Source organism: Lycorma delicatula, chromosome 1 (assembly GCF_047948215.1).
Source record: "Lycorma delicatula isolate Av1 chromosome 1, ASM4794821v1, whole genome shotgun sequence".
Classification (NCBI taxonomy): Eukaryota; Metazoa; Arthropoda; class Insecta; order Hemiptera; family Fulgoridae; genus Lycorma; species Lycorma delicatula.
Genome location: NC_134455.1, coordinates 229,503,046 through 229,528,817, shown reverse-complemented (window position 1 = coordinate 229,528,817; position 25,772 = coordinate 229,503,046). Strand labels below are relative to the sequence as shown.

Here is a 25,772-nt window from a genome sequence, read left to right as displayed (position 1 = left end):
TTTACAACCACAAGTGATTTCAGAGTTATCTATGGATTCCGTTTTCTAAGTTTTGATGTGGAAAAGTAAGCATGAAAGGGCACAAAAACGAAAAAACACCGAATACTGCTTTTTAATATTTTTTTCATTATCTTGTACGTATTATAAATGCTGTACATCCGTAGTAATTTGTTAATTAATAATGAGGCAATGCGAGTAGCCAAAGAAACCAAGCATAGATTAAAAATATTAAGCTATAAAAGAAAATTAAACATTAGTAATCATTTTCAACGACTTAAATATAAAAATAGAAAACTGATTACTCTTCTAATACAATTAAAAATAAAGGAAACTTTTCTTTATGTACAGGAAAACGTTTTAGAAAATCATAAAAGTTATGTATCATTTTTTCGATGAATATTGCTAATAAGAATGATAAAATATTACAAAAATCCAAAGTTATTTTACCAGAAAGATTTACTATCTCATACCTAGTTTTCAGAAGATCTTTAAACTACAAACAAAAAGTATAAAAATATTGGATTTTATAAAATGCTCAGGTAACGATTTAATTAACTGATCCTTATTAGAATCAATAATTGTGTCTGAATAATATTATCATACCTATTTGTTAAAAAAAGAAACTACAAAAATAAAATCATTTAAAAATTGAACGAAACATTTAGATTCTTTAAAATATTAAATTTTCTGTAACTATTACGCAAGTTCAAACTTTTACTCTGTTGGAGAAAGATAAGCCTTGGAAAAACAGTCTTTATGACTCACAAGGGTATATAGAGATTGGGTTGCCTTTGCAATAAAATCAAATAAAATTTCTATTTTTGCTTTATAAAGTAAACTGAACAGCGTATTATTAACTATAAGAAAAATAAAGAAAAAAATGTGAATTTGCAAAAAAAAAGGAACTTCTCTAACTACTTACACAACCATATATATAAAATCTTATCATCAACATAGAAAATCTTTAGATCAACATAAAACTGTATATAAATCCAGTTCACCTGTTACTCGTACATCAAATTATTTATCTACAAATGGATCGTAAAGCCGATGTTATCTGAGATGAATAACTCTGGTGACAATCATGTGAGCTTCCATCCCAGACCCTAGTAGCTGTTTCTGAATTGCCATAATTTATCAGAAACAAACGCTTTCTGTAAATTTCAGGAATTAAACGAAAATATAAAGCTTCAACAACAAGCACCAACAGAGGATCTTCACCATTTAAGTTATTTTGTACTGTACTTCTTAGATAATAGAATAATTAGTCTTAATAAATTACAATGTAACAATGTATAAATTTACGATATATATATATATATATATATACACACACATACAACGTACATTATTAGTCTGTGTGTGTCAAAAGCTATAAGATAACTGAACAATCTTTTTTTCGGTTAGTAATCGATCTTAATCTGTTCTACGTAAGCCTTCAAGAAGTGGAGCGATAAAGATGAAAAAAATAAAAACACTGAAAATTAACGTTTCAGTTTTTGTTTTATTGTTTATTATTAAATTATACCTTTATGAAATAAATAAGTTGCTTGAATAAAGAAATTACTGCAAGCATAGTACTGTTTTAATACATGGTCTGGTTTTAAATATTTTGTGTTATATTTTATTTTTTAATGCTTTTAAAGTCGCATCAACAATTACAGTCATTAGCGACTAAAGTAAGACTATCATGTATTGTTACATAAGTGTTATTTTTAGGAGAGGAAAATCATATTTATTAGAATTTTGAATTTAATTTTGTAACAACAATTTATGGAAGTTCAATTTTCCCCACCTCCACCACCACCACCATATAAGGTGTGATTAAAAGTTTCTATAGTTTCTTTTTGATAAAATTATTCAATTTTTATGACCAATAAGTTTAAAAGTTTTTATATAGTTAGGATATGTATGAAAATTATTAAAAATATTGTTAAAAAGAAAATAATAACCTTTTTTTTATAATTATTCTACACCAAAAACAAAAGTATTTGATTTTACGTAAATTTAATACTACTGTATGCACATTTATTTGATACGTGACTTGTGTACTAGATTAAAAGCGTACTTTTTCTACTGTTTCTAAATTGAACAATGTGGTTCTAAATGTAACTAAGTAACATTCATTTTGATGGTCATTAAACAGCGTTGTTATAATTTAGGTATGTACGCTACTGAAGTAGGATTTTGAAATGTAAAAAAAAAACTAATTGTAATTAAAAATTGAAAATATAAATAAAAAAGCAACATGATTGAAAAATAAATAAATAAAAGTTTTTGCAATCAAGTTTAAATGGAGTTCAGTTTTGAATTAAAGCGTACAATGCGAACTGAACTCGTGATCAATGTATCATTTTTTTTACTCTCAATCAGATGGCTTGCAGGCGAATGTTTTTGCGCAATTCATTTCTGAGTTGTGATTGTATCGAGCTAGGCTTCGCTGTTATACTATCACGACATAGAACGACATGGCCAACAGTATTAATCGGCCGCTCTGCTCTTTGTAAACCTAATTGACATGTCTCGTTAGAAAAACATGCTATTGGTTGTTTTGCTTTCTTATTCTGTTTTTTTACTACATGATATGTTATCTACATTCTGGTCACTTTTTGTTACCACACATTTATATAATTTACCCTAATCATATATCAATAACACACATATTCCCAGTAATTAACATATTTATTGTATTCTTTTAATTTTCCGCAAATAAAAGTATAACTGCCTAAATATTACGTGCAATAAAGATATTTTTTGATAATTTACATTTATGAGAAACATAGTTTAAATCATACGTCTGAAATGTTTATTTTATTAGGCTTTTACTGATTTAGCTCGATATAGAAACTGATATTTGCTGTTGAATTCAAATAGTGGTAAATTTAAACAAAATAGACTTCCTTACACGCAGAATAGGGATAGCTAATATAATCCTATTTTCTGTTGATAATGCTGTATATATGCGATCAATACATAGTTTATTAAAAGAGTTTATTTAAAATAGAATATTATAAAAAAAGTAAATGAAAACAAAATATGATTTTTGATTTTCATAAAATTTATTAAAAAATGACAGTTATTTTGTACTGGGTACAAACAAAATAAAAGGTACTGTTAACTTTTAATTTGTACTAGGAAGGTACAAAAATACCTTCCTACTTGAGTAAGGTAACAATAGCAGGAACGTACTGCTACCTTCCACAGATGTTACTTGCAGAACACAAAAGCTTAAAACTCAAATCTTTAAAGTCGAAGTCATCCATCGATTATTTGGAATATTGTAACATTACCTCTTTTTTATATACATAATCTTTAAACAAAAAAGAAATTTCAAAGAAGTTAAAAATAAAATTGAGGTGGTTGATACGTTTTAATAATTGAATTATATTAAGAATATCCATTAATTTCATCAGTTTAATGAAAAACTCTTGAATTAAGTCTTGAATGAATCGGTTACATCCATCTTATGTTAAAAGCGGTGAGGTATAATTTATATTAAACCCTTGCAAACTAACGGTCATGAAAGAATTCGATAACCCACCCATTGATTCTACGGATAACATTTTGTAATTATTAACAGTACATTTATTATTGCTGTGTTATTATAGTATAAATAATAATACTGATAAATATGAATCAGAAGTTACTTTGTTTTTTCTTTTTTTAATTTAAATTAATTAACTAATTTAACGTACTTTGCTCTCTAACTCAGCATTTTATGAAATTAATATTTAGTAAAAATATCTGTTGTACATTCTTTCTGATGATCTGTACATTCTTACTGTTCATCTTTACATTTTTATCTTATCTGTAAATTCTTTCTGTACATCTTTCTGTAGCTTTCAGGGATTAAACGAAAATATGAAGCTTCAACAATAGGCACCAGGAGAGGATCTTTCAGCATTTAAATCATTTGGTACTGAACTTCTTACACATAAGGTAATTATTTTTTAACAGATTAAAACGTAAAAGTGTACAAATTTACGATTTTATATATATTATATATATATATATATATATATATATATATATATATATATATATATATATATATATATATATATATTATGTGCACCATAAGATATCTGTTAAAATTTCTAAAAAAATTTGTTTTTCTTATAGTAATCTATAACTTAATCATTTTAAGCTGGGAACTTTTAAAGATTGGTAAAATCTTAATATATATCGATGTGACTGCACTTTATCCCAGCATTCCCAAGGAAAACAGGAAATTTTGAAGGATTGGTTGAGCTCTCAATCTATTAGTTTTTGTTAATGCAGGAACATACCCTAAAGATAACAGGTGTATGAATGAATTAGATGCTTTCCTATGTAATAAAGATTTTTTTTTCAATGGGCCTATCTTCTCCTCTGGATTCCTAGCTAATATTTTTACAGGAAACCTAGAAATAAAATCTATGAGAGGATTTCAATATTTCCCGCGAGTTTTATTGAAATATGAGGACGAAATTTTGCTGTTTTTACTTTTATCATTATATTGAAAATTTTGTTAAAAAATTAAAGAAATAACAAAAATAATAAATTTACCTGTGAAACTAAAAATAACGAGATTTTTGTAATTTTTGGATTTAAAATTAATTCGTAAAGGAAATGAAATCAATATTGATATATACAGCTGTTGATATAAATTGCGCACATTGATAAATATATTAATAATGTTTTATTCATCCTACGTAACATACATCTTTCTTAAATATTGCAGATATATTACCTAAATAACATACATAAGATGGTAGCTTTAATGCAATTATTTGCGGATAAATCTGGGTACTGGTTAATGAGGAGGCTTATTAAGACAAAAAAAAATATTAAATATATAGCTGGGTACAGTTACCCAAACGCTGTCAGTAGAAAGACATTGACAACGTACATAAAGAATAATCAAAACATTTAAAAAATGAAGCACCTATTTCAGAACTACAATGAAGAAGCATTAAGGGAAATATAAAAATAGACATTCGCGTTTAAATAGCGGCAAAGTAAAGAATATTATCAAAAATTAACTCCAACGTTACTGTGACAGTATCTAGAAAGAGGGTTCTGTCTACTAGGCTTCCGTCTACTGAAAGGTTAAAAAAGTTAAAACCAAGCCCGTCGAATCAGCGGGAATTTTTTAACTGATTAGTAAAGAAAATAATTGTAGTTTAGGTTACGCAGAACAAACTAAAATAACGAGTCAAAGTAGAGTAATGGAGATTCGACCATTATATGCATAGACCGGAGAAATCGGCTGTAGCCCAGGATATTTTTGAAAATGGTCACGAAATTAGTGTATCAGAAACGATTGTTTTAAATAACAGGAATTGGATAGTTGGGAAACTTATTTATGAATAATGAAGCAGAAACTTCGTGGTTGAACAACGATGGGAGACCTATATCCAAAAACCTTTTTGAATTTTCTTAAAAATCCTTTTTTGAAAGTTTTCATTCATGAGAACATTAAACTGTTCACTTAAAATCAACTTCCTTAAAATTCTGTTCACGGATGGGGACATCTGTTTGGTTAATTTAAGGTTTTTGTTGTCATTATCTTTTTTAAATAAGTTTTATCTATCCAACCTATAAAATAGGCTTGCATTAAACCCTGGTGACCTAGGTTAACAAGAATTATTTTTATTACTATTTGATTATTTTTTAAAAATCCAGAAAATCTTGTAATTTTGGCAAATAAAGAAAGAAAAATTATTATTATTATTAAATATAGCTGTGTGATCAATATCAGAGCTCATAAATTTAGGAACTTAAACATTTTTTAGTGTTTATTTTGTTGAAAGTATGAGAAAAAGTGTTTTACTATATTGGCCAAAATGGGATTTCAAAATTAAATTTTTTTTTTGAAATTTCGAAATTTTAATTTTGAAATTATTTAAAAAAATGTTATTTGTTTTGAAATTGTTCCAACACAGGAAATGCATGAGAAGAGAGACATTTAAAAATTATCATGAAAAATAATAATAATAATAATTCGGGTTTTTCATGAACTTTATGGAGTAATGAGAATTGATGTTTTCAGAGTTTTCAGGCTACGATTTTCGATCTGTGGCGTAATCAACATGATGGTACGGGAGTGCCAAAGAATAAAATTGATGATATGTTGTCCTTTAGAAATAAATAAAAATTTACTGTAAATTATATTTATGGATATATATATATATATATAGTTTAGAGTAGTATTTCATGATTTATCGGGAAAGAGGACTAAGACTCCTTTTTTAAGGGATCTTAGACCTTCTTTAAGGACTAACGTATATTTTTACGTGATCTTTTTTATTGTAGAATATCGTTTAAGCAAATATTTATTAACATTAGTAATAGGTAGAATTACGAAACTTGAAAAGAAACACAACCGACGTGACAATGAAAGGAGAATAATAAAAGTTTTATTATTTCTTTACTTCTTAAGTTATTTAAAAGTGTAATGTTTCATTCCTCGAACAGGTACGGGTCTTAATCCATTCTCTTAAAGAAAGTCACATGGATTTCATGAACAATAAAATAAAAGTACTATATATAATTAGCCACACATAAAATATATTTCAAAAGATAAAAGCTTTAAGTATATACTTGAAAATTATTCTCCCTTAGAAAACATGATTTCATAACTTATTACGTAACATGGCCAAGTAAAACAAATGTTTACAATTCAGAAAAAGTGACGGCGATGAAGTATAATGTTTAAGAAGCACGTATCTAGTAAAATTTCCATTAATTTAAGAGTTTAAAAGTTCTGTCAAAAACGCATGAAAATTCAAAATACATTAAGTGTAAATTAAACTACGTACTTATTACCACTTATATCACCTTCAGCTGACAGAACCGTATCACTGCAAGAAAACGTTATCTACATAACAAATTTGGAATACAAAAACAAAAAACAAAAACAAAAATATGTACTCCAGATAAATAAATATTTTATTAATGACACAGAAATCCAAACTGCTTTGCATGAGTATACAGTTAACAATTCAAAAATTCTCAAAATAACTAGAAATTATATATACTGTACAGTATTTTCAGTCGATTTCATTCTTTTTATGTTAACATAAAATAACGTAAAGTCAGTTAAAATGTAGCTTAAAGCATGCAGTCAAACTGAAAGTGACATACCGTTATCTGACAGTTAGGTGTACAAAATGAGGTATTTGAACATCACCTGGTTACACGAGAGATCGATGCGCGATTAACATATTTGCTTCAATCGCAAACGAAACATAACTGATAACTACGAAATGATTTTTCTAACATAATGAAAATTAAGACAGTAACCAGTTACATCACGGAAATGTCTCTGAACCGCAGTAAGAAACCAAATAATAAAATTAAACTTTTATTCGGTTTACGATTATTACATATATTTATTACACTATTGTAAACTCAAATATAAGACTTTATTTATAGCATAACGTAAAATATATCGACACTTCATCCAATATATTTAAAATTGGTGATAATGTGTAGGGTTATTGCACTGATTGCAACTAATACTGATGATCTCATCAAGCAAACTACTTAGAAATTGTTTTATTCGTTTTCGAAAGGATCAATTTTCATAAATGAACAGTTTTATTCAGATAGGAAGTGCAAATTTAAATTTAAAAACGGTAATAGACAATCTACTGTTGTATAATTTATATTACTTTTCAAATTGTTTTTGTTTAATGCGGAACAAGGTAAATACAATTTTCATTTCATATTTCCTAAGGGACACTGGAATAAGTAAATAGCACATCTTAAAGTCCATTGTCAAAATTGAATGTAACTATCTCATATTGAATTCAGACCAGTAAGAAAGTACAAAATAACCGTGATATTTTGAATTTAGATACCAAATATGTTAATTATTTATTATCATATCTATACTTAATATATTAATAGCGGTAAAGTTGTGGAAGTCAACCGTTCTGAATAACATAAGAAGTACAGTTTCATCGGTACGGCAAAAACAGCACGAAATCTTGCAACTTGTTACGGCTTTGTAGAACTTACATACGTGCTACAATATAGTAACGTCGGAGTATCTAATTTATTACGGCACATGTTTTAAAGAAGTCGCTAATTGCCTATACGTATTAAACTTTCTCTACACTACAGACGATACATATTTTCACTGTTTCCTCATATATGAAATAATTTTACTTTTCATTCAGTATAACATTAGATTGAAAAATTGAGCTGGAAAAAAAATTTCATCGTATTAAAATAAAATTAATTTCCGGTAACTTCACCTAGCGTAAATATAAATAAAAATTTTATCCACACAAAATGATAGTTATTGAATTCGATTCAGTAATTTTATAACAATGAGTGAAAATAAAAAAGAAATGAAATCCAGGAAAATCTTCGTTTAACAGCTTCTTAATATTGCGAAAAGAAAAAAAAACAGTAACGGTGTTATTATTTCAGTTTCAATCACTTTTTTGTTTATCTTGATACTTTTATTTACCTAAGAAGTAATCTTTGTTTAGTATTCTAAGGATTTCCAGTTACCTTCCATTGTTTATAAAATAACTAATCTCGTCAAAATGGCGATCTAAATAAACGTGAATAGTAAAACACAAGCGCGTCCGCAGAGAGAGGGAGAGAGAGAGAGAGAGAGAGAGAGAGAGAGAGAGAAGAATTTAGGTAAATTGATGTTTACTAAAAGTAGATTAAATATTTCGCGACAGAATATCATTATATCATAACTTTCGGAAGAAAAAATTATTTTGTACATTATCTTAAAAGCAGGGATTTACAATGTAATCTACCAGTATATGTTATTGTGTGTTGTTATAGGACTTTTCCTCTTTATAGCAAAATAATTTTTGATTTAAAATATCACCCTCCTTCGTCCTAATAATGGCTACTATATTTAATTTCTCTTATTGTTTTTTTTTTCAACTTATCAAAACGAACATAAATTGATTCGGTTATCCAAAATCATTTAACCATATGACGCATCCGTGAAACAAAATAACGAGAAAATCATATAAAAAGCCTAACATAATTAATAAAAAAATATACAAAACATAACATTAGTCAATTTTTAGATGTCATACTAATACAAATTTCGGAATTATTCATAAAATAATAGAATTTCATCAGTCACACAGGTGATTTTTAAAAACGTTTGTTACTAGCTGCTTTTTCGGTTGAACTAATCATTTTAATGAAATAGATTCCCTTAAAAAATTTTTCTGCAGCGGATAATTTAGGGATAGTTGCCTGTTTCTAATCATGTGAGTGTAGTTGGTGCGAAAGAACTGAAATTAAGCTATTTGCTTTTACGTATTTTCTGACAAACACACACACATATATATCTATCTATCTATCTATATATATATATATATATATATATATATATATATATAGTGAATATGCAGACATTTCAAGCTTTGAATGATGATTTATAAAGGTGGTATTCTTTTAATTTGGCATTACTCTGGCAATTACATAATTTTTAGAAATTCCCCAAAACATCATAACATACTTTGATGGAAAAACGACATAAAATGTTACATTTTAATCATACTTTAGCGTCTATTTAACTATCTCGGCGGCAGTACTACATAATACGTCTTGCTGATATTAATATTCAAATTTTAATGAGTTTAAGACTAATAAAAAATCATTTATAAATCATAAAAAAAATCTGTAAATTCTATGATGATCTAATCACCCTTATTTAAAAAGCTAATGAATAATTTGATAAATTTAATATTATCATAAAATGCTACACAATGCCTAAACAGCACTGACCAGTTACAAAAAAAAAAAAAAAAAAAAAAAAATGCTTATGAGAAAAAGATACGTTTCTATTTCATTGAAACGTAAACTCATTATTTACTAATGATGTATGCGCTGATTAAACAATAGTTTGCGCTACAAAAGTAGGCTACATTCACTATATATATTCAGACAAATTATCGTTTAGCTATATTTGTAATCGCGTGATTATTATTATACATAGTTCTGTTTTACGAAAAAATATTTTTGAGATTATTTGGAATGGTTATAGTAAAAAGGAAGTTGCTTTTTTATTTACGTGTACTTTTTTAACAAATACGTTTTCTATTTTTTAATCATCCTTTGGCGTGTAAATTAAAAGATTAAAATATACGATAAATAAAGAAAAATATGCAAGTTCATAAAATTTAAAGGGTTAATAAGTTTTGCCTTATTTAAGTAAATCATTTCACGTGTTTTTTGGACATGCCATGAAATAGATGCCTTCAAATGAAATATAATAAACCGAAAAGCCACAAAAATTGATCACTAACTAAATTACCGACCGTCACTTAATGTACTGCATTTCTAAATTTTACCCGCTATTTTCTTTTCCTATCTGTAAACGATGACATTTTAGAAATTTTAAGATTTCAAAAATCATTTACAATCTAAATAAAACTTGATTAAATTTTCATAGTAACTATAATTCTGTCAAATTTTATTTTTAACGAAAATTAACTTTTTTTTTTTTTTTGAAATTCGCTTACAGTTAAATATAACTAACTACACGTAGACGAATCAACAATGATCTTAACACTCTGGATCTTACTGAGTCGGCAAAATAGTTACAATAAAGAATATCACAACATTTATTTTTCTGTAGAATTACAACGCTTACGAAAGGAAAATTTTAAATCTCTTAATATTGTAATGAATTAAGTAAAAATAAAATTAGGTTCTTATGATGAATCAAGAGAAGGTTACAACGTGAAGCAAGTCCGTCTAGTTCGACTTTAACTGCAAGTTCAAAGCTAATTGTTTCCTCCCTCATCACTTTAATCGCCCCCTCTAAACAGGCATGACATAACTTCTTTCTTCTTCTCCCGAGTGTAAGATAGTTATTTCACGGTCTGCTATCCATCCAAACCGTAAACTGATTATAATGACAAAAGTTATTTTCAAAGTCAGATGTCTTTTCTTATGAACATGTATTATCTTATTACATGAATTAAGTAGCAAATTAATGTACTTGAACAGAAAATTATTTAACAATTACTACCCAACGAGAACAAATAAACGTGTAACTTAATTATTTGTACTTATCTTAAGTAGAACCATAATTCCACAGAAAAATGACATTTTAAGTTTCTAGACCGTTATCTAAAAAAAGACCTACTGTCAGTAGAATTAAATCGTTCAAAAATTTCTAACATAATTTTCATGCTGTTTTAACTTTCACCTATACCTGCCGGCACAAATGCCATATTATTTTGTGGAATTCACTCTTTATTGTGTATAAATAAATATTTGTATTTACTGTAGTTTAAAAATAGTCTTACGTACATATATATTTTAATGCATCAAACATTTTTCTATCAGTAAAAAATTAACTTTTTGTAATTCAGTCGAAAGGAATTATATTAAGGAATTATAAAAACACAATAAAGTGAAATGCTCTTTTTACAATTGTATATTTTAATAAGTTATTGCCTGGATGGCAGTGAAACAATCGGATAAAACTAATATTTAATATAAAATCTGGATGTTCAGTCATCAGAGAAAAGAAAACGTGTAACAAAAGGTCAAGTGGTTTCTTTGTATGTTTATGTATGAGAAGGATGCCATATTTATTTATAGTTTTATGCTAGAAGGTATTAGTGTAAGAATGAATCTAAAACCTAACTTAGTCAAATTTCTTCACAAAAAATTTTGATTATTCTAAAATACAGTAAATTCGGCTATTGCGAAAAGTTTTAAATTAAAATTTTATTAAAGAAGTTAATTTTACGCAAGGTTCCTTTCATATTTTTATTTTTAATGAATTGATCGGAAAGAAAGTTGATCGCTAATCAGCGAGACTAAATACTACTAGTATTTAGTCTTGATTAGCATCGAAAATATTCAATTGAATAACTGAAACAGTTTATGCTCCCAAAGACTTTGAAATGTTAATATTTAAAGACTTTTCAAATAATATAAATGACAATATTTTGAATGTATTTTCGTAGAAACTGATCTTCATAACCAAGTTTCCAGTTATAATAGCGTTGTAACAGAAAATAGCAGTCTTGTGGTTAGTTTCAGATTTCGAGTGGGTGATTGAAGGCTAACTATTTCAACGGGTTCGAATCTATTCGAAGGCAATTAGTTTTCAGTGGTTTTGAATCTATCCCACTGGTTGTTAGATATTCATTATCATCGGTCTAATATCTTCCCTTCTATCATTACGTAATTTTAAATAGCTCAAAAACCTTGATTTTGTGTGGGTTCTTACGGAATAATGTAACATAATTTTTGCAGTAAACAATTTAATGCTTTTAAAGTAATTATGCGTATTCGGTATTTCATCTATTATATAAGTTTACGTGCCTTTTTTACACATAAATAATGTGTAATTATACAAACTAATGTATTCTAAAACATTTTCCTTATTTAACGAATTACAATTATAAGCAATTACGGTTAGGGCGAAATAAATTGGTTTAAAAATTTTTTAATGAATTAATACTACAGAATGCAATATATATATTTATTTATTATTTTTTTAAAGTTTTTTAAGAATAAAATTATTATAAATCTATTATGTAATTATATGTAGAAAATATATTGATCAAAATATGTTTAAACTTAGAAAATTTCTAAGTTGTAAAACCAAAACTAATATCAAATACTTCATACGCAATGTATAATAAGTTACGAGATATCTGATAAAATTACACTTTTTTGACTCTAATCATTGAGTAATGATTCATGAATTATCAACGGATTCGTCTAAGAAGTCAACTATAATATTTCAGAATAATAGAATTAAATATAATTTTACATTCCTTATTGATGGAAAAAAAACTGTGATACCTTTGTGTCTGATGTCAAGGGAATAGCAATTTTATTATTGCAAAGAAACTTTATCATGATGTTCCTAATACTGATGTAAATATTTTTATTTTTCCATATATTTTCATTATTTATACAGCGTGTAAGTGTATTTAAATACGTATTTATTGTATATAAAGATCGTTTGTAAGCCCGTAATTGTTCAGAACTCAAGAACGCTTGGCTGATCGGAATAATCATTTGGATCAGCCGAAATTTTATCACAAATTTTATTAATCTTTGAGAATGATTACGACCTAAATTTATCTAATTATTTCCAATGTTAGATGGGGAACAAATTTTATTAGAGATTGTACCTTATTTTACAGCGTCGTTTTTCATACAGAGAGTATTTTAAGTTGCTGAATAAACCAGTTTTATAAGAATCAATATATATATATATATATATATATATATATATATATATATATATATATATATATATTACGTACATTCGCGTGACAATAAGTGTATTTATCTTTTTTCTTGTAAACAAATGATTAAATTAATTGTGAACGATATTGTAATCATATTACTACTACTACTACTACTACTACTAAATTCAATTTTATTAACTTGTTTTTAATTTATTAAGCAGAAGTAGTGTATTTATCGATTGACAAGTTTTAATCCCTTTAATTCATTTCCATTTCATGAATGATATTTTAAGGGTTGTTTCAAACAAGATAATGCAATCTTTGTTAAAAAGAATATTGCGTATTGGTATATTTGGCCTGTATGAATAAACAGTAAATATTTTTGGTGAAGTGTGTAGTTTTTGAGTTAAATATGAACTTATAAATTCTTACTGTTGAATAAAATGATTCTACGTTGTTCTATATTATTATCATACGTTATTAACAATCTATGTTGGAGATTCAGATTTGTGATATGTTGATAACAATATTCTAGGGTAAAATATTAAATAAACGGTAAAGTCTTTCTTTTATGATATCGTAAATCTGTTTAGTATACATTAACTTCCATTATTTTCAAAAAGTATGTAAATAATATCCATCCTAGGTCAAACTTGTCAAACATTTGCATGTTATTATCATCATCTGATAACGCATTCGTTGATGAATTAAAAGAAAGAAAAAGATCTAAACAAAATTCCAAGTTATAAGGGACAGTTTAGTTTACCACTTTATGTTTACCTTGGTGTGTCATCCTGTACAAAATGCTCCAGCATGTGGATTTTTAACATAACGCACGTCACACAAAATAACAGCACAACTCACTAGTAACAATCACCCCATTACACAGAGCGATACTGACAGTGAACAGCCGGTTGTCATGACAACAGCGCTAGCCATTGTAGCGGTGTCGAAACGAACTATTGGAAAGGAAAGAGTGAGTTAGTGGGGTCGGCAACAATAGTCGGTAGCAATTGACGGAGCACCGTTATAGGATGTAGCGTGCTATACTCCGTCGTCCTGTTTATAATGAACTATAATATCTTTCTATAGTCGCGCGATCTATCGTCGTGCTTCAGTAAACATTATGACGCAATGAATAAAAAGTGAATACATCGGAACTACTATTACTTATATACAGCATGAAATTCAGATGTCCATTCTGTTTACAGTAAAGTGAAGTACGTAGTACTGCTGAAGAGTAATTTCTAAACGCAACTGCTGAAGAGTAATTTCTAAACGCAAGTTATCATTCTACATCTACAAACAGTTGCTAATGGGTACTTTATCAACGGATACGTAGATTGGATGATGAATTTATAAATTATTAAAATAATAGCGTTATAGCATTTTTCCTCTTATGTACTCTGATATTAACAATAAAAACTTAGCTTATTTTTTTTTTTTTTTTACAAAACTAAATCAAAAATTTGTATTTATCTGTTAGGTTAATGAGAATTTTCCAAAAAAATTATTAGAGCAGGCCACTTACAGATACATCAAATTTCAGCGATCCAAGCACATGCCATTTTATTATTCAACTATCACCAACAATTGATAATTATAACTATCAATAACTACTGATGCCAGAATAATGTTTTTAATGAGTGGGGCATAAAACCTGTGGTACTTAAGAGCACACTAAATACTGATAGATCAACTGTTACAGTAAATTAAATAGTGCTAGTCAGGCTATTCCAGTGTAGCCATCATAAGTTTTCTATTAATTCATTTAATCATTTTTACTCTCAATCCCGGACTTTTAAGAGCTCATTTTGACATGATCTTTTTAATTTTAATTTTTCGGAATGCTGAAAAAATCCCACCTTCTCTAGTTATTGATTTTATTATTATTAGTTATTTTTTCTAGTGATTAATTCATCGTCGCTAATCAGTTGTGCTGATTTTCGAAATCGAAAATTCTGAGGTTCAAATACTAATAAAAGTTAGTTACTTTTATACGGATATGAATACTAGACAGTGAATACCGGGTTGTATCCTTACCGGTGAATGCATTTGGTGGTTGGAGTTCAATTAAGCACACATCTAAGGAATGTTCGGCCTGAATTTGGACAAGACTACACCTCATTTGCATGTCACAACTATCATCTTCATCTCATAGTCCGCAAGGGGGTTGCTTATTGTTCAGTGTTGAACAGATTGCAACATACGCATTAGGAAAATAAATAAAAAATATCTTCTTTATCAGTCATCAAAGAATATCATTTCTTTGCTTAACAAGCAAAGTATAAACAATAAATCTTAATATTTTTTATTCAACGATGAATGTATACTTACATATTCATAATTTTTAAATTTATCTCTTCATCATTTAAAAAGACGTTTGATCAACGCTATTTAGTAACTATTTTTACTTACTTCTACGAAGTCAAGGAAGTATTGTGATCGAGAAAAATTTCTGTTTTCAGATTTCAACGTAAATATCCATTTTGACCATTCCCGAATCCATTTTCACTACTTTCGGCGTGACATCTCTACGTGCGTATGTACGTATCTCGCATAACTCAAAAACGATTAGCCGTAAGATATTGAAATTTTAGATTTAGGACAGCTATAACATCTAGTTACGCACCTTCCCTTTTAATTGCAACCAAATGAACGAAAAGTGACCAAAAAAGCCAAAACTCCCTAAATATTTGGATTATTGATTTTGTTTGTTAATTGCAGTAGTAAGCCCTCATTGAGAGCTTTTCAAAGATATATCATAAGTGGTACTTATTTTCATTGCTTCCAGAGTTATAGCCAAATAAAATTTTAATTAATGAAATAGGATCTTACAAGGGAAGGCACATCGGTTTGAATCACAATTCCTCTCCTATTTTTAACTTTTTGTAAAAATTAATTTTTAAACTTTTTTTTTAAAATTTGAATACGTTGATTTATTACTGATTATTAACCTGTGATTGTAAAAAAAGTTTTAAAATTAATAATTCAATAATAACAATAAAAATATAAAAAAATGAATAAAATTAGAAGTTATTACAGAAATAAAATTTTATGTACTTTTAAAAATGTGTATTTCAAATTTTATAGGCATTATTACATATGTGTATATGTAACAGATATGGTGAAACATTTGATTATTTAATATTAATTGAAAATTATAATTTAGAATCGTATTATTTTTGGATTTTCTAGTTTAATTTTATTTAATTATATTGAAATTTCTGTTAGTTTTATCTACATAAAATTAACTACAGAGTGACTAAAAAATGACCCTGATAGAAACAACATATTCACTGAGGCACACAGGCCCGATGTTTGATAAATTTCAAAAGAGTTTAACTCTTACTTCATTCTCCACTTGGATCGTCGGACATTATTCTCCGTAAGTCGGAGTTGATCATCATTTTGTTTTTTTGTCGCCAATAATTTAATCGCTCTGCGGTTTGATATAATTCTTCTGATCTTAATTTGTGTACACGTTCTCTAGTTTTCAAATTTTCTCTCTCTTTATATTCATTTTCTTCTCTTAATCTTTTTATTCTGTCTTTGGTTTTAACATTTCCTTCCTTTTTATATGTATCATCTTCTCATAATTCTTTTATTCTTGTTCTTAACATTTTCTTCCTTCTCATACTCATTTTTTTTTGAAATATATTTCTTTATGTTATCTTAATTTTTCCTGTATGATTGTTTCTTTTTTATTTTGGATTATTCACCAAAAAAACAATAAAAAAAACTGAATATTTTACACCGTAAGGTCAAAATTAGCATTTGTAACCAGTATGCAGGAGTTCACTAAACGGAATAGTTTAATTCTTACTAACTTTTATTTACACGACACCCCAGAAATCTGAAAGTTTTGTTAATCAGCAATTCACAAAGATACGAATAATACTGATCTACTAATACGAGTAACAACGGGACTTTTTCTCTATCCTAATATTTCATGTAAAATTTTGAATTAATAATTGTATAAATATTTGATGTTAATAAAAACTAATATTTAACCAGTTGTGTAAATGTCCACTTTATTATAGAATTAGAGGATCGTATGTCACTTTCAAATGAAATAAGTTTAAATGAAGTACAACAAAAAATGTGTGTATGTAATTTAATAAGTGTACAGGGAAGTTGTGTGGGCCCACATTAGATTTTTTTGTTTAAGTGCATTTAAGTGCAATGTATAATATATATGCTACATAGTTTTTAATATTTTTTTTTAATAAATCAAAATTTTGACTAGTAAAAATTCAACTCCTAATCAAATATTGACTGAAACCAATATTTCCTTTGATTAGCAAAAATATTTCAATGATCACTGATTAAACTGTTCTCAATTTGATTAACTTGAAAACAATTAAAAGATCTCAAAATTTTAATGAAAGAACAATTAAAAAGATTATTATCTTGTAATTACTGAAAAGTATGGATAATTTAGTTACAAATTTAAACCAAAAAATGTTATTTTGACGTCACAAACTCAGATTACAAAACTAAGAAATTTAATAACGAACTAACAATCGATCTACGTCAAAAATCATCTTTTTAAAGATAAATCAGTTGCTATATTAAACCAATACACTTTTATTTAAAAAAAAAAAACTTTTTGTTATAAATAGATTTTAAATCGGCGAAGGGTATATTGTCATACATCAGTGACTACATTTAAAAATAAAACAAAACAAAAGTATATATTTAAATTTTTTGAGAATCTTTTGATTTACCAAATTAGCATTAATATAGCTAAACCTTATGTTTTAACGAAACTTTAAATTAACGATTTTGCTATGATCCCTACCTCGCCTATCAGTAGGGAAACTGTCCCCTGGGTTAGATTTCCACTTAATTACTACCTTGAAACAAAAACACATCCGCTAGATTGAAAAGAAGGAACGAAGGTCAAAAGAAGGAAATATAAAAGAGACTTCAGCACAAAAGGGATCTTACAAAAGCGCTGATAATCCTTAGAATAAAGAAATCTCTCAGCTCACTTTTAATTAAGATTAATGTGAAAAAAAGAAAAAAAAATTAAAAAACCTAATTCGCAATCAATCTATATCAAATCAAATCCCGTAGTGAAACAATAAAATAATAAGGTTTATAGAAACGAAAAGATTGTGTATCAGTATTTAATTGTCTGTGTAACAAATATAAACCCATTCCTGACAAATATGTTTAAAAGCATTTGAAGATTTCAGAAAAAGTATAATGAATTTGAACTCTGAACGCAAATTATAATTATAATTCATAGTGTTTTAAAACCATCTATTTACGTTTTATTAAATCCACTTTTTATTTCTCTCTTTATTATTAAACAGATTCTCTTAAGAAAGTAATGAAGTTAAATAATATTAACACGTTTCTTCAAATAAGTTGTGTTATTTTTATGGACAACTCAAAGTAGAAAGATTCAATGTCACTACAATGACAAAGTAATTTTGAAGATTTAACTCTATAACAGAATAAAAACAGATATAAGAAAATGTAAATTTTATACGCAAAGAAAGCTACGGTTTGGGATGTATGCTATTTTATGTAAACTTCTCTCTAGAATATGTGGAAATACTGCTAAGAAAAGTTTAAAACTACTTTTATTAACAAAAATGTAATATTAACTGGTTGAATGTAACGGTAATTTGGAAAAAACCCCGTTACGTTAGGCTTCTCACGTAGATATTACACAGCTAATCACGAGGATAGGATTTCAGTTAATGATAACAACAGTATTTCTTGAGCATAGTCCAAAATTTCTGTTCTTTTGGATGATCATATATTTTGGAAAGTTCAAGTTGATTTATTTTGCAACAAAATTAAAGCGTATTGTTTTGCTTTGAACTATCTTAATAAAACTCGAAAAATGCTATCATTATTAAATAATAAGGCACTCAGAGCATGCGTTACCATAAATCAAACGGAGACACTAAGCTTCAGCACTTGGAGACTTTTAAGCCTTTTAATGACCTCTCCATTACCTAGGAGGTTCATGGCCAAAGGATTCACGAAGTTTTTGTGGCACAATTTTTGTCTAGAATTGAATCGTTTTATTTCTTCTCGGACAGAACATATTCCCAAATATAGTAAATTGAATCTCTAGTTTTTGCAAACTACGGCGTCTCTGTGATACACCTCACTAATTTGTTCTACAACCGCTGTAAGATCTCGACGTTGCTCTTGCTTGTTGTACCCTTAGTCCAATTCCATCAGTCCAAAATCGGGCTTAGGACTGCTCGGGTTTGGTAAGAACTGGATAATGATAACTGGACTTCCTCTCCAGCAACTAGTAATTTCCTTAAGCTTGACATATAATTGTTTCTTCTTTTCCCACACATGAACCTTCCATGATAGGCGACGATCCGGGTGAGGGCCTAGGTACCTTACACTTTCGGTATGCGGAAATCCAAGATGGAACACCATCTTGCTTGACCCGTGAACAGTCTTCTCTCCTCATAGCGAATGTCACATGACTCGACTTCGCATAGTTATTCCTTATCTTCCATTTTCTCAGCCATCTGTTGATTTGGTCTAGTCCAGATTGCAGAACTGTAGAAGCTACAGTTGGGTTCACGTCGACAGCTAGTACAACTGTTTAGTCAGCAAAAGAAGCAACGGTGATATAAAGTCGGAAGATCCGCAGTGAAGATGAAGTATAAAAAATAACCCTTAAATGAGCCTTAATGTACGCCCGATTTAGTGTCTAAGAACAAAGACAGCTTCTGACTGTACTTCAAGTGAGAAAATCGTCCTACTAGATAGCTACGCAGAACAAGGTAATACGGTTGAGGGAGACACTTTTTAATTTCTGTAGAATGTCAGAGACAACCATATTTTGTCAAATGCCTGCTGAATATTTAGAAAGGCAGCCGAAATGTACTTCTTTTTCTCAAAGCAGTTGCTGATAACATTAAAAAATCTATGTGTTTGGGCAATAGTTTAGTGTTTATTACGGAAGATGAACTTATCTAGACTACAACCTTCGAAGAAACAATCTCTTAAATATTTTTAACACAGGTAATATAGACTTATAGGTCTGTACAATGCACCGGTTTGCCCACCTTTGGAACCATAATCATTTAGGAAACCTTCCATTCCATCGGAAAGTACGTCATCCATAGTATGCCATTAAAGAGATGTGTTACGTACCAGATGGTCTATATAGGTAATAAAATCAATAGAAACAAAAGACCTAAAATGTCGTTCTTCATGATTCTAAATATGTTTTTTACTATGTGTAGAAACTATAACCTAGACTGAAAGCAAATCTCAAATACAACTAATTTGTTATAGTAAAAAAAAAAAGAGAGGTTCTATGTATTGGGATTTATGCTGATAAGTAGAAATCTGTTCTAAATAAATAATTTGAATTATGTATTTCAGACTTGCAGTTATTCGATAATTGAAAATAGGAAAAATAAATAGAAAAATTCAGTAAATAGATTGTAATAAATTTAATTTTATTTCATAAAAACAGAAAAACATAATAAAATAGCGTTTGTTTATTATTAATTAAAATAATGTCGAGATTATCACCGATGATAGTGGTTTAGTATCCTTTAGGGTAAGAAAACTGGTGTAAATTACGAGAGTTGACTACGCTCACACTCACTCTTAATCGTTCTAACATTGTCAGTTATGATCCGGGGAGTTAACGTTTTATAGTTTTAAAAATGAAAAAAAAAATTACCGTTAGGAATTTGGAACAACAAGATGACATTTACATATGATAAAATACATAATTAATCTCATTTTCAAAGACACAGGTTTCTAAACATTCTCATTTAATCTAGTTAATTTATTTAAAAAGACAGCTGCATTAACTCTGTCAATGTATGGAAAAAATTTTATATAAAATTATACGTTCTTTCCCATTAAATGTAGCCAATAATAACATTAAAAATTAAAAATAAATAAATGACAATATACGTTTTATGCCATTTGGTAATTTTTTAAGATCCTCCATTAATTAACATCCTTGAAAATGAATAAATACAAATAAAAGACAGCTGCGTGTAGTTCACTCTGGTTTGACTATAATAATTTTAGGATAATTACAGTCATGGCACTATTACAAAATTTTGGTTTAACAGAAAAATGGTTAAATATTTTAAAGCGGAAATGTTGTTTATATATATATATTATATATATATATATATACATATTACTCAGCTACTTCTTTTAACAAGTACAGGCTCATTTACAGTTAAAATAAATCTACTCGCTCTATGACAATAAAACTCTACATATGCTAACTTTTAATTCACTATTGTCATGAGTCTCAAGTTTATGGTTTCTCGGGTAAAATAATTTAATTATTCTAAAATTACTTTATAACCTCTAATAAGGTTTTATTAAACATTTAAAAAAGAAAAATTAATTTTTATTCTTGTCGAGTATGATTGCAATTTCTATTTTTTCTAGTCTATGGCGTGAGAAATTATTCTTTAAACTTAGAACTTTTTGCGTTGGAATTGTCATTTCTTTTTTTTACATTTTTATCGATATAAAATTTACCTCAAAAAAAATCTTTCGTTTTGCTTTAATTTGAAGGTCACCGTAATCTTCATTTTGCACTTTTAAAGCATGTAGAGAAAAGTTTCTTATACTTCCAACATTTTTTCCAAACCCCTCTCTTCAATTATTAACAATCTTCTGACCTGAATTCGTTCTTGTAAGTGAGTGAATTTACAGATCTTATTTTTATTACTTAAGGCTAATGTTATAAAACCTAATATTTTTATGATTAAATTTTATCATGTATAGTTTATCTATTATTCTACTGCATTATAATAATTTTGAATTCTTTTTACATTTTTAAAACGGATTGTAGTAAGCGTATACCCTATCCCTAGTATAATGAAATTGATTTAAAAGAAAATGAACGTTTTATTACACAATGTAGTAACATTGTGTACTGCGATTTGCACTGAAAGTATTCAGTGCAAATCGCAGCGTTTTTTTCCATTTATAAAATATCATTTCTATTCAACATGGATTCACTCTGTTTTATTTTTTGTGTATTGATGTGTTCCTACCACTAATAATTTGCTCATCTTTTTTTTATAATTAGCAACGCAAGACATTTGTCACTAAAGGATTTCCCATAATTCCTATGGAAAGCCAAGATTGGCACTCAAGTTTTGTACAATCGCCGACTTGGAGTTGGCAGTGATCCTTTTCAGAGTTCCCAAACAAATGGCGGGGATAGCTCTAGATATAAACATTGTAACACGTCCAACGATAAGACGATATTGTTTTTTCAAAGTTTTGTATTTAGTTATTTTAGGTAGTTATTTACATTATTTTGATATCACGATTAAGCAATATGTCCATAAAATATCGACAAAATTAGCACAAATTAGATCACAGTTTTACCCGTGAGAATATTACAATTTTTGCGAAATTAAATTTCAAATTTTTATCTCCATAATTCATGAAATCAGAATACGCGTGATAAAACGAAAGTATTCGTTTTATAAAAATTGCCATTTTCTATTCACCAAAAATATGCCATACTATTTAAATGCAAATACACAAACAAAGTAACATGTACCCAGATAATAACTCGCACATTAATAAAGTCAAATATGCACTCAAACGAAATAATCTATTGCGAAATATCTCAAAAAATTTGAAAATAAAATAGGATAATTTGATGTACCTTTATCAAATTAAATTAAATGATTGCACTTTAATGTGTACAACAAATTAAAACAGATGCAAGATTGTCGATAATTCAAAATAAAGCTGTTTGATACTAATTATTGTTCTAAACAGTACAAAAAAAAACTTTAGAATCACCGTATTGCATTTCAGATTGTCGCATTAATTATTGTATAACATTGCATAGTAATGAAAAATACGTGAACTTCAAATGAACCTCAATTTACTTGTTACAATTTTTTTAAATAAATCACAAAGTATTATATAAAGGAACTTAATATTATTATGAGCAACTTATAAACACTCTTGTATATATGTAGAAGTCATATAAATGTAAGCGACCTTACAAAACGTTGTGCGTGGGCACACTGTTGCTGATTTATCTAAGGATATGTTACGATATATTTAGATTTGTATTCGAAAATAGTGTAAAGTCTTTCTTATATCGATATAAATGGAGTATCACAATAAAATTATAATCTACTACAGAAACTTATCATTTTTAGAGAAAAAAAAAATCATTAACAAATACCTTCATTAGACAGAGCTTTCTAGGGTAAGATCAAAACATCTACTTAAGTATATGTAACTATATCCACAGCTTTCAACAAATTTATAAACAGATGGACATTTGATGACGTGGATAACAAATGGATGTAAAGTAAATGCGGCATTTAGTAAGAGTATATTTTATAGCACTTAGTAAAATTAATATTATACTTATTATTTTATAGAAATTACTTGTTAGTAATCTGTTCTAAAAGTAATTAAATTGTGATTATTTTCATCCCCAACAATTGCAATAAAAACATTCATCTATACAAAATTTATAATCATTTGACTATAACATACGGTTTAACTCCATGTTTTTCAATATTAAAACAGAGATCAGTCAAATATTCCCCATTTTTATTGATGACAAACGTACTATCATCAAAGAATAAATACCATCAAAAAAGGAGAAGGATATTATAAATGTGGGAAGAAACAAAATAAGAGATAAACAAACAGACAGTAGTTTATGCCTATTTAGAGCAATAGTATTTCCAAATTTAGAATAGACCTTGAACTCAATCTGTTGTAACAGAGTAAAACATAGGATTTATGGAAATTATTCACATTTCCATAAAGGGAAACTTAATTATTCCTTCAATCATACGTGTTTAATTTCTTCATTATTAAACTTTGTAATATTTTACTATACGTTTTTTATTACGATAGTTTTATTAGAATTACTTATAAATATTTATAATTATTTATTACTTATCATATTAATTTAAATTAGATTCTAAATATATTTATTTTTAACAAATTATTAATTTTTCCCGAAGTGCATCTAGACACATAAGGTAAACGTTAATATTTAATGAAATTTGTTTGTTATGCTAACGTGTCTATATTAAGATTGTCAAATTGCAATATTTTTATTTGTAGTTTTACACTTGGGTTGTTAAGATATTGAAAAATCAATTCTTAAATAATATCACTTATTGATTTTTCAATTAATCAGATATTTCATGGTAAGAATCATTCGAAATCTTTCTCGTACTTTGCTTATTTGTTCATCACTTTTTTTTGTTCATTTCATTTATGGAAAAGATTTTTCCATAAATCAAAGGCACTAAATGATCCTAACTATTTGTTGGTTTCATCTGAAGTAATTATTGTATGTTGGATTGTCACGCACTGGTTGAAGTTGCAACAAATCTCAAAATAATAAAATGTGTCGTTTTCCAAACCAACCATCTTGTTCATCAGTAGTATCGAATATTTTACATAATCTAAGATTTATATACATGAAAGTTATGTTAGATATCATCGAAATTTCATCAACAATGATTAAAGGCGAGTTTTTTAAGTTTTCTTGTATTGATTTTATTGCCATGTCTGACAATGGTCTATCTTTTGGATTAGCATCATGCTCTACAGGCAGTTAAAAAATTCTGTGGATTGTTAGTCGTTTGACGTGCGCAGCGATACTGGTTGGAGTATTTACAGCAAACTTTTATTCAATTGTTGTTTAACCCAGCACCTTATTGCGCGGATAAGAAAACTTTTACCGGTACCTCCTTCACCACGAACTAAAAGTCTTAAAATTTGATTATTATCGTTTTCTACGCATTTTGTTATTGTATCACATATACATTTCTGATCTTCATTTAATTGCGCAAGAATATTGTCCAGCTTAACATCTTCCAAGTTGTCAATTTCTCTGTAATTTTTCATTGCTTCATCGGCCTCAATAGGCCAACATTCTAATGAGTCATCGATTATTTCCGAGTCTTTATCGTATTATTCTATTTTATTTTTAATCATTTCCTCAATATGCTCAAAAGTCTTTCGAATTTCCTCTAGTCTTTCACGGTTACCATTGGTTTTGGTAAACTATGTTATAGACTCTGAAATGACTTTGCGTATGTGCTGTATCCATCTTTCAAAGTTAATATTTACTTATTTATTCAAAGGTAAAAACTTCAAATGTTAGGTTATGTTGCACTGAAGCTATTATTAAAAATTATTGTTGTTTTTTGTTAATATTGTTAAGAATGAGAGCATCAGAATTACAATTCAAATTCCTATGGAACTAATACTATGCAGCTGATGATGAATTTGAAAAGATTTTACCAAATGCACTGAAAAAAATTTAACCTATGTTAAAGAGAAAGATTCAACTCAAGTAGAACAGCATATACTAAATCTGAAATCATGCGATTGGTTGATTGAACGACATATCAAGTCTAATCAATAACTACTTACCAGTTAATAATGAGATTTTTCTTATTTTTATGAAAAAATAACTTCAAAATTCTCATCAAATAAAAAATTCGATTTTCATGAATGAAAATCTTTTTTTCAGTTTTTTGCAAAAATGTCTTTTCACGTAACTAATATATATTCCGGATATGAGCT

General features: G+C 27.8%; 1 protein-coding gene across 4 annotated transcripts in view; it reads right to left on the bottom strand.

The window, feature by feature from the left end:
- The window catches only part of RapGAP1 (Rap GTPase activating protein 1), a 753,456-nt gene that overhangs the window by 638,845 nt on the left and 88,839 nt on the right, over positions 1-25,772 (bottom strand). For 2 of the 4 annotated variants that reach the window (XM_075373968.1, XM_075374012.1), the window contains exon 1: positions 13,980-14,112. The exons of 1 other annotated variant lie outside the window; for it this stretch is intronic. In XM_075373968.1, coding sequence (XP_075230083.1) covers positions 13,980-14,029 — 50 coding nt within the window. In that variant the 5' untranslated portion in view covers positions 14,030-14,112. Of the gene's footprint in view, positions 1-13,979; positions 14,113-25,772 lie in introns of those variants that run through there. One more of the 4 variants, XM_075373959.1, reaches the window with a different exon arrangement.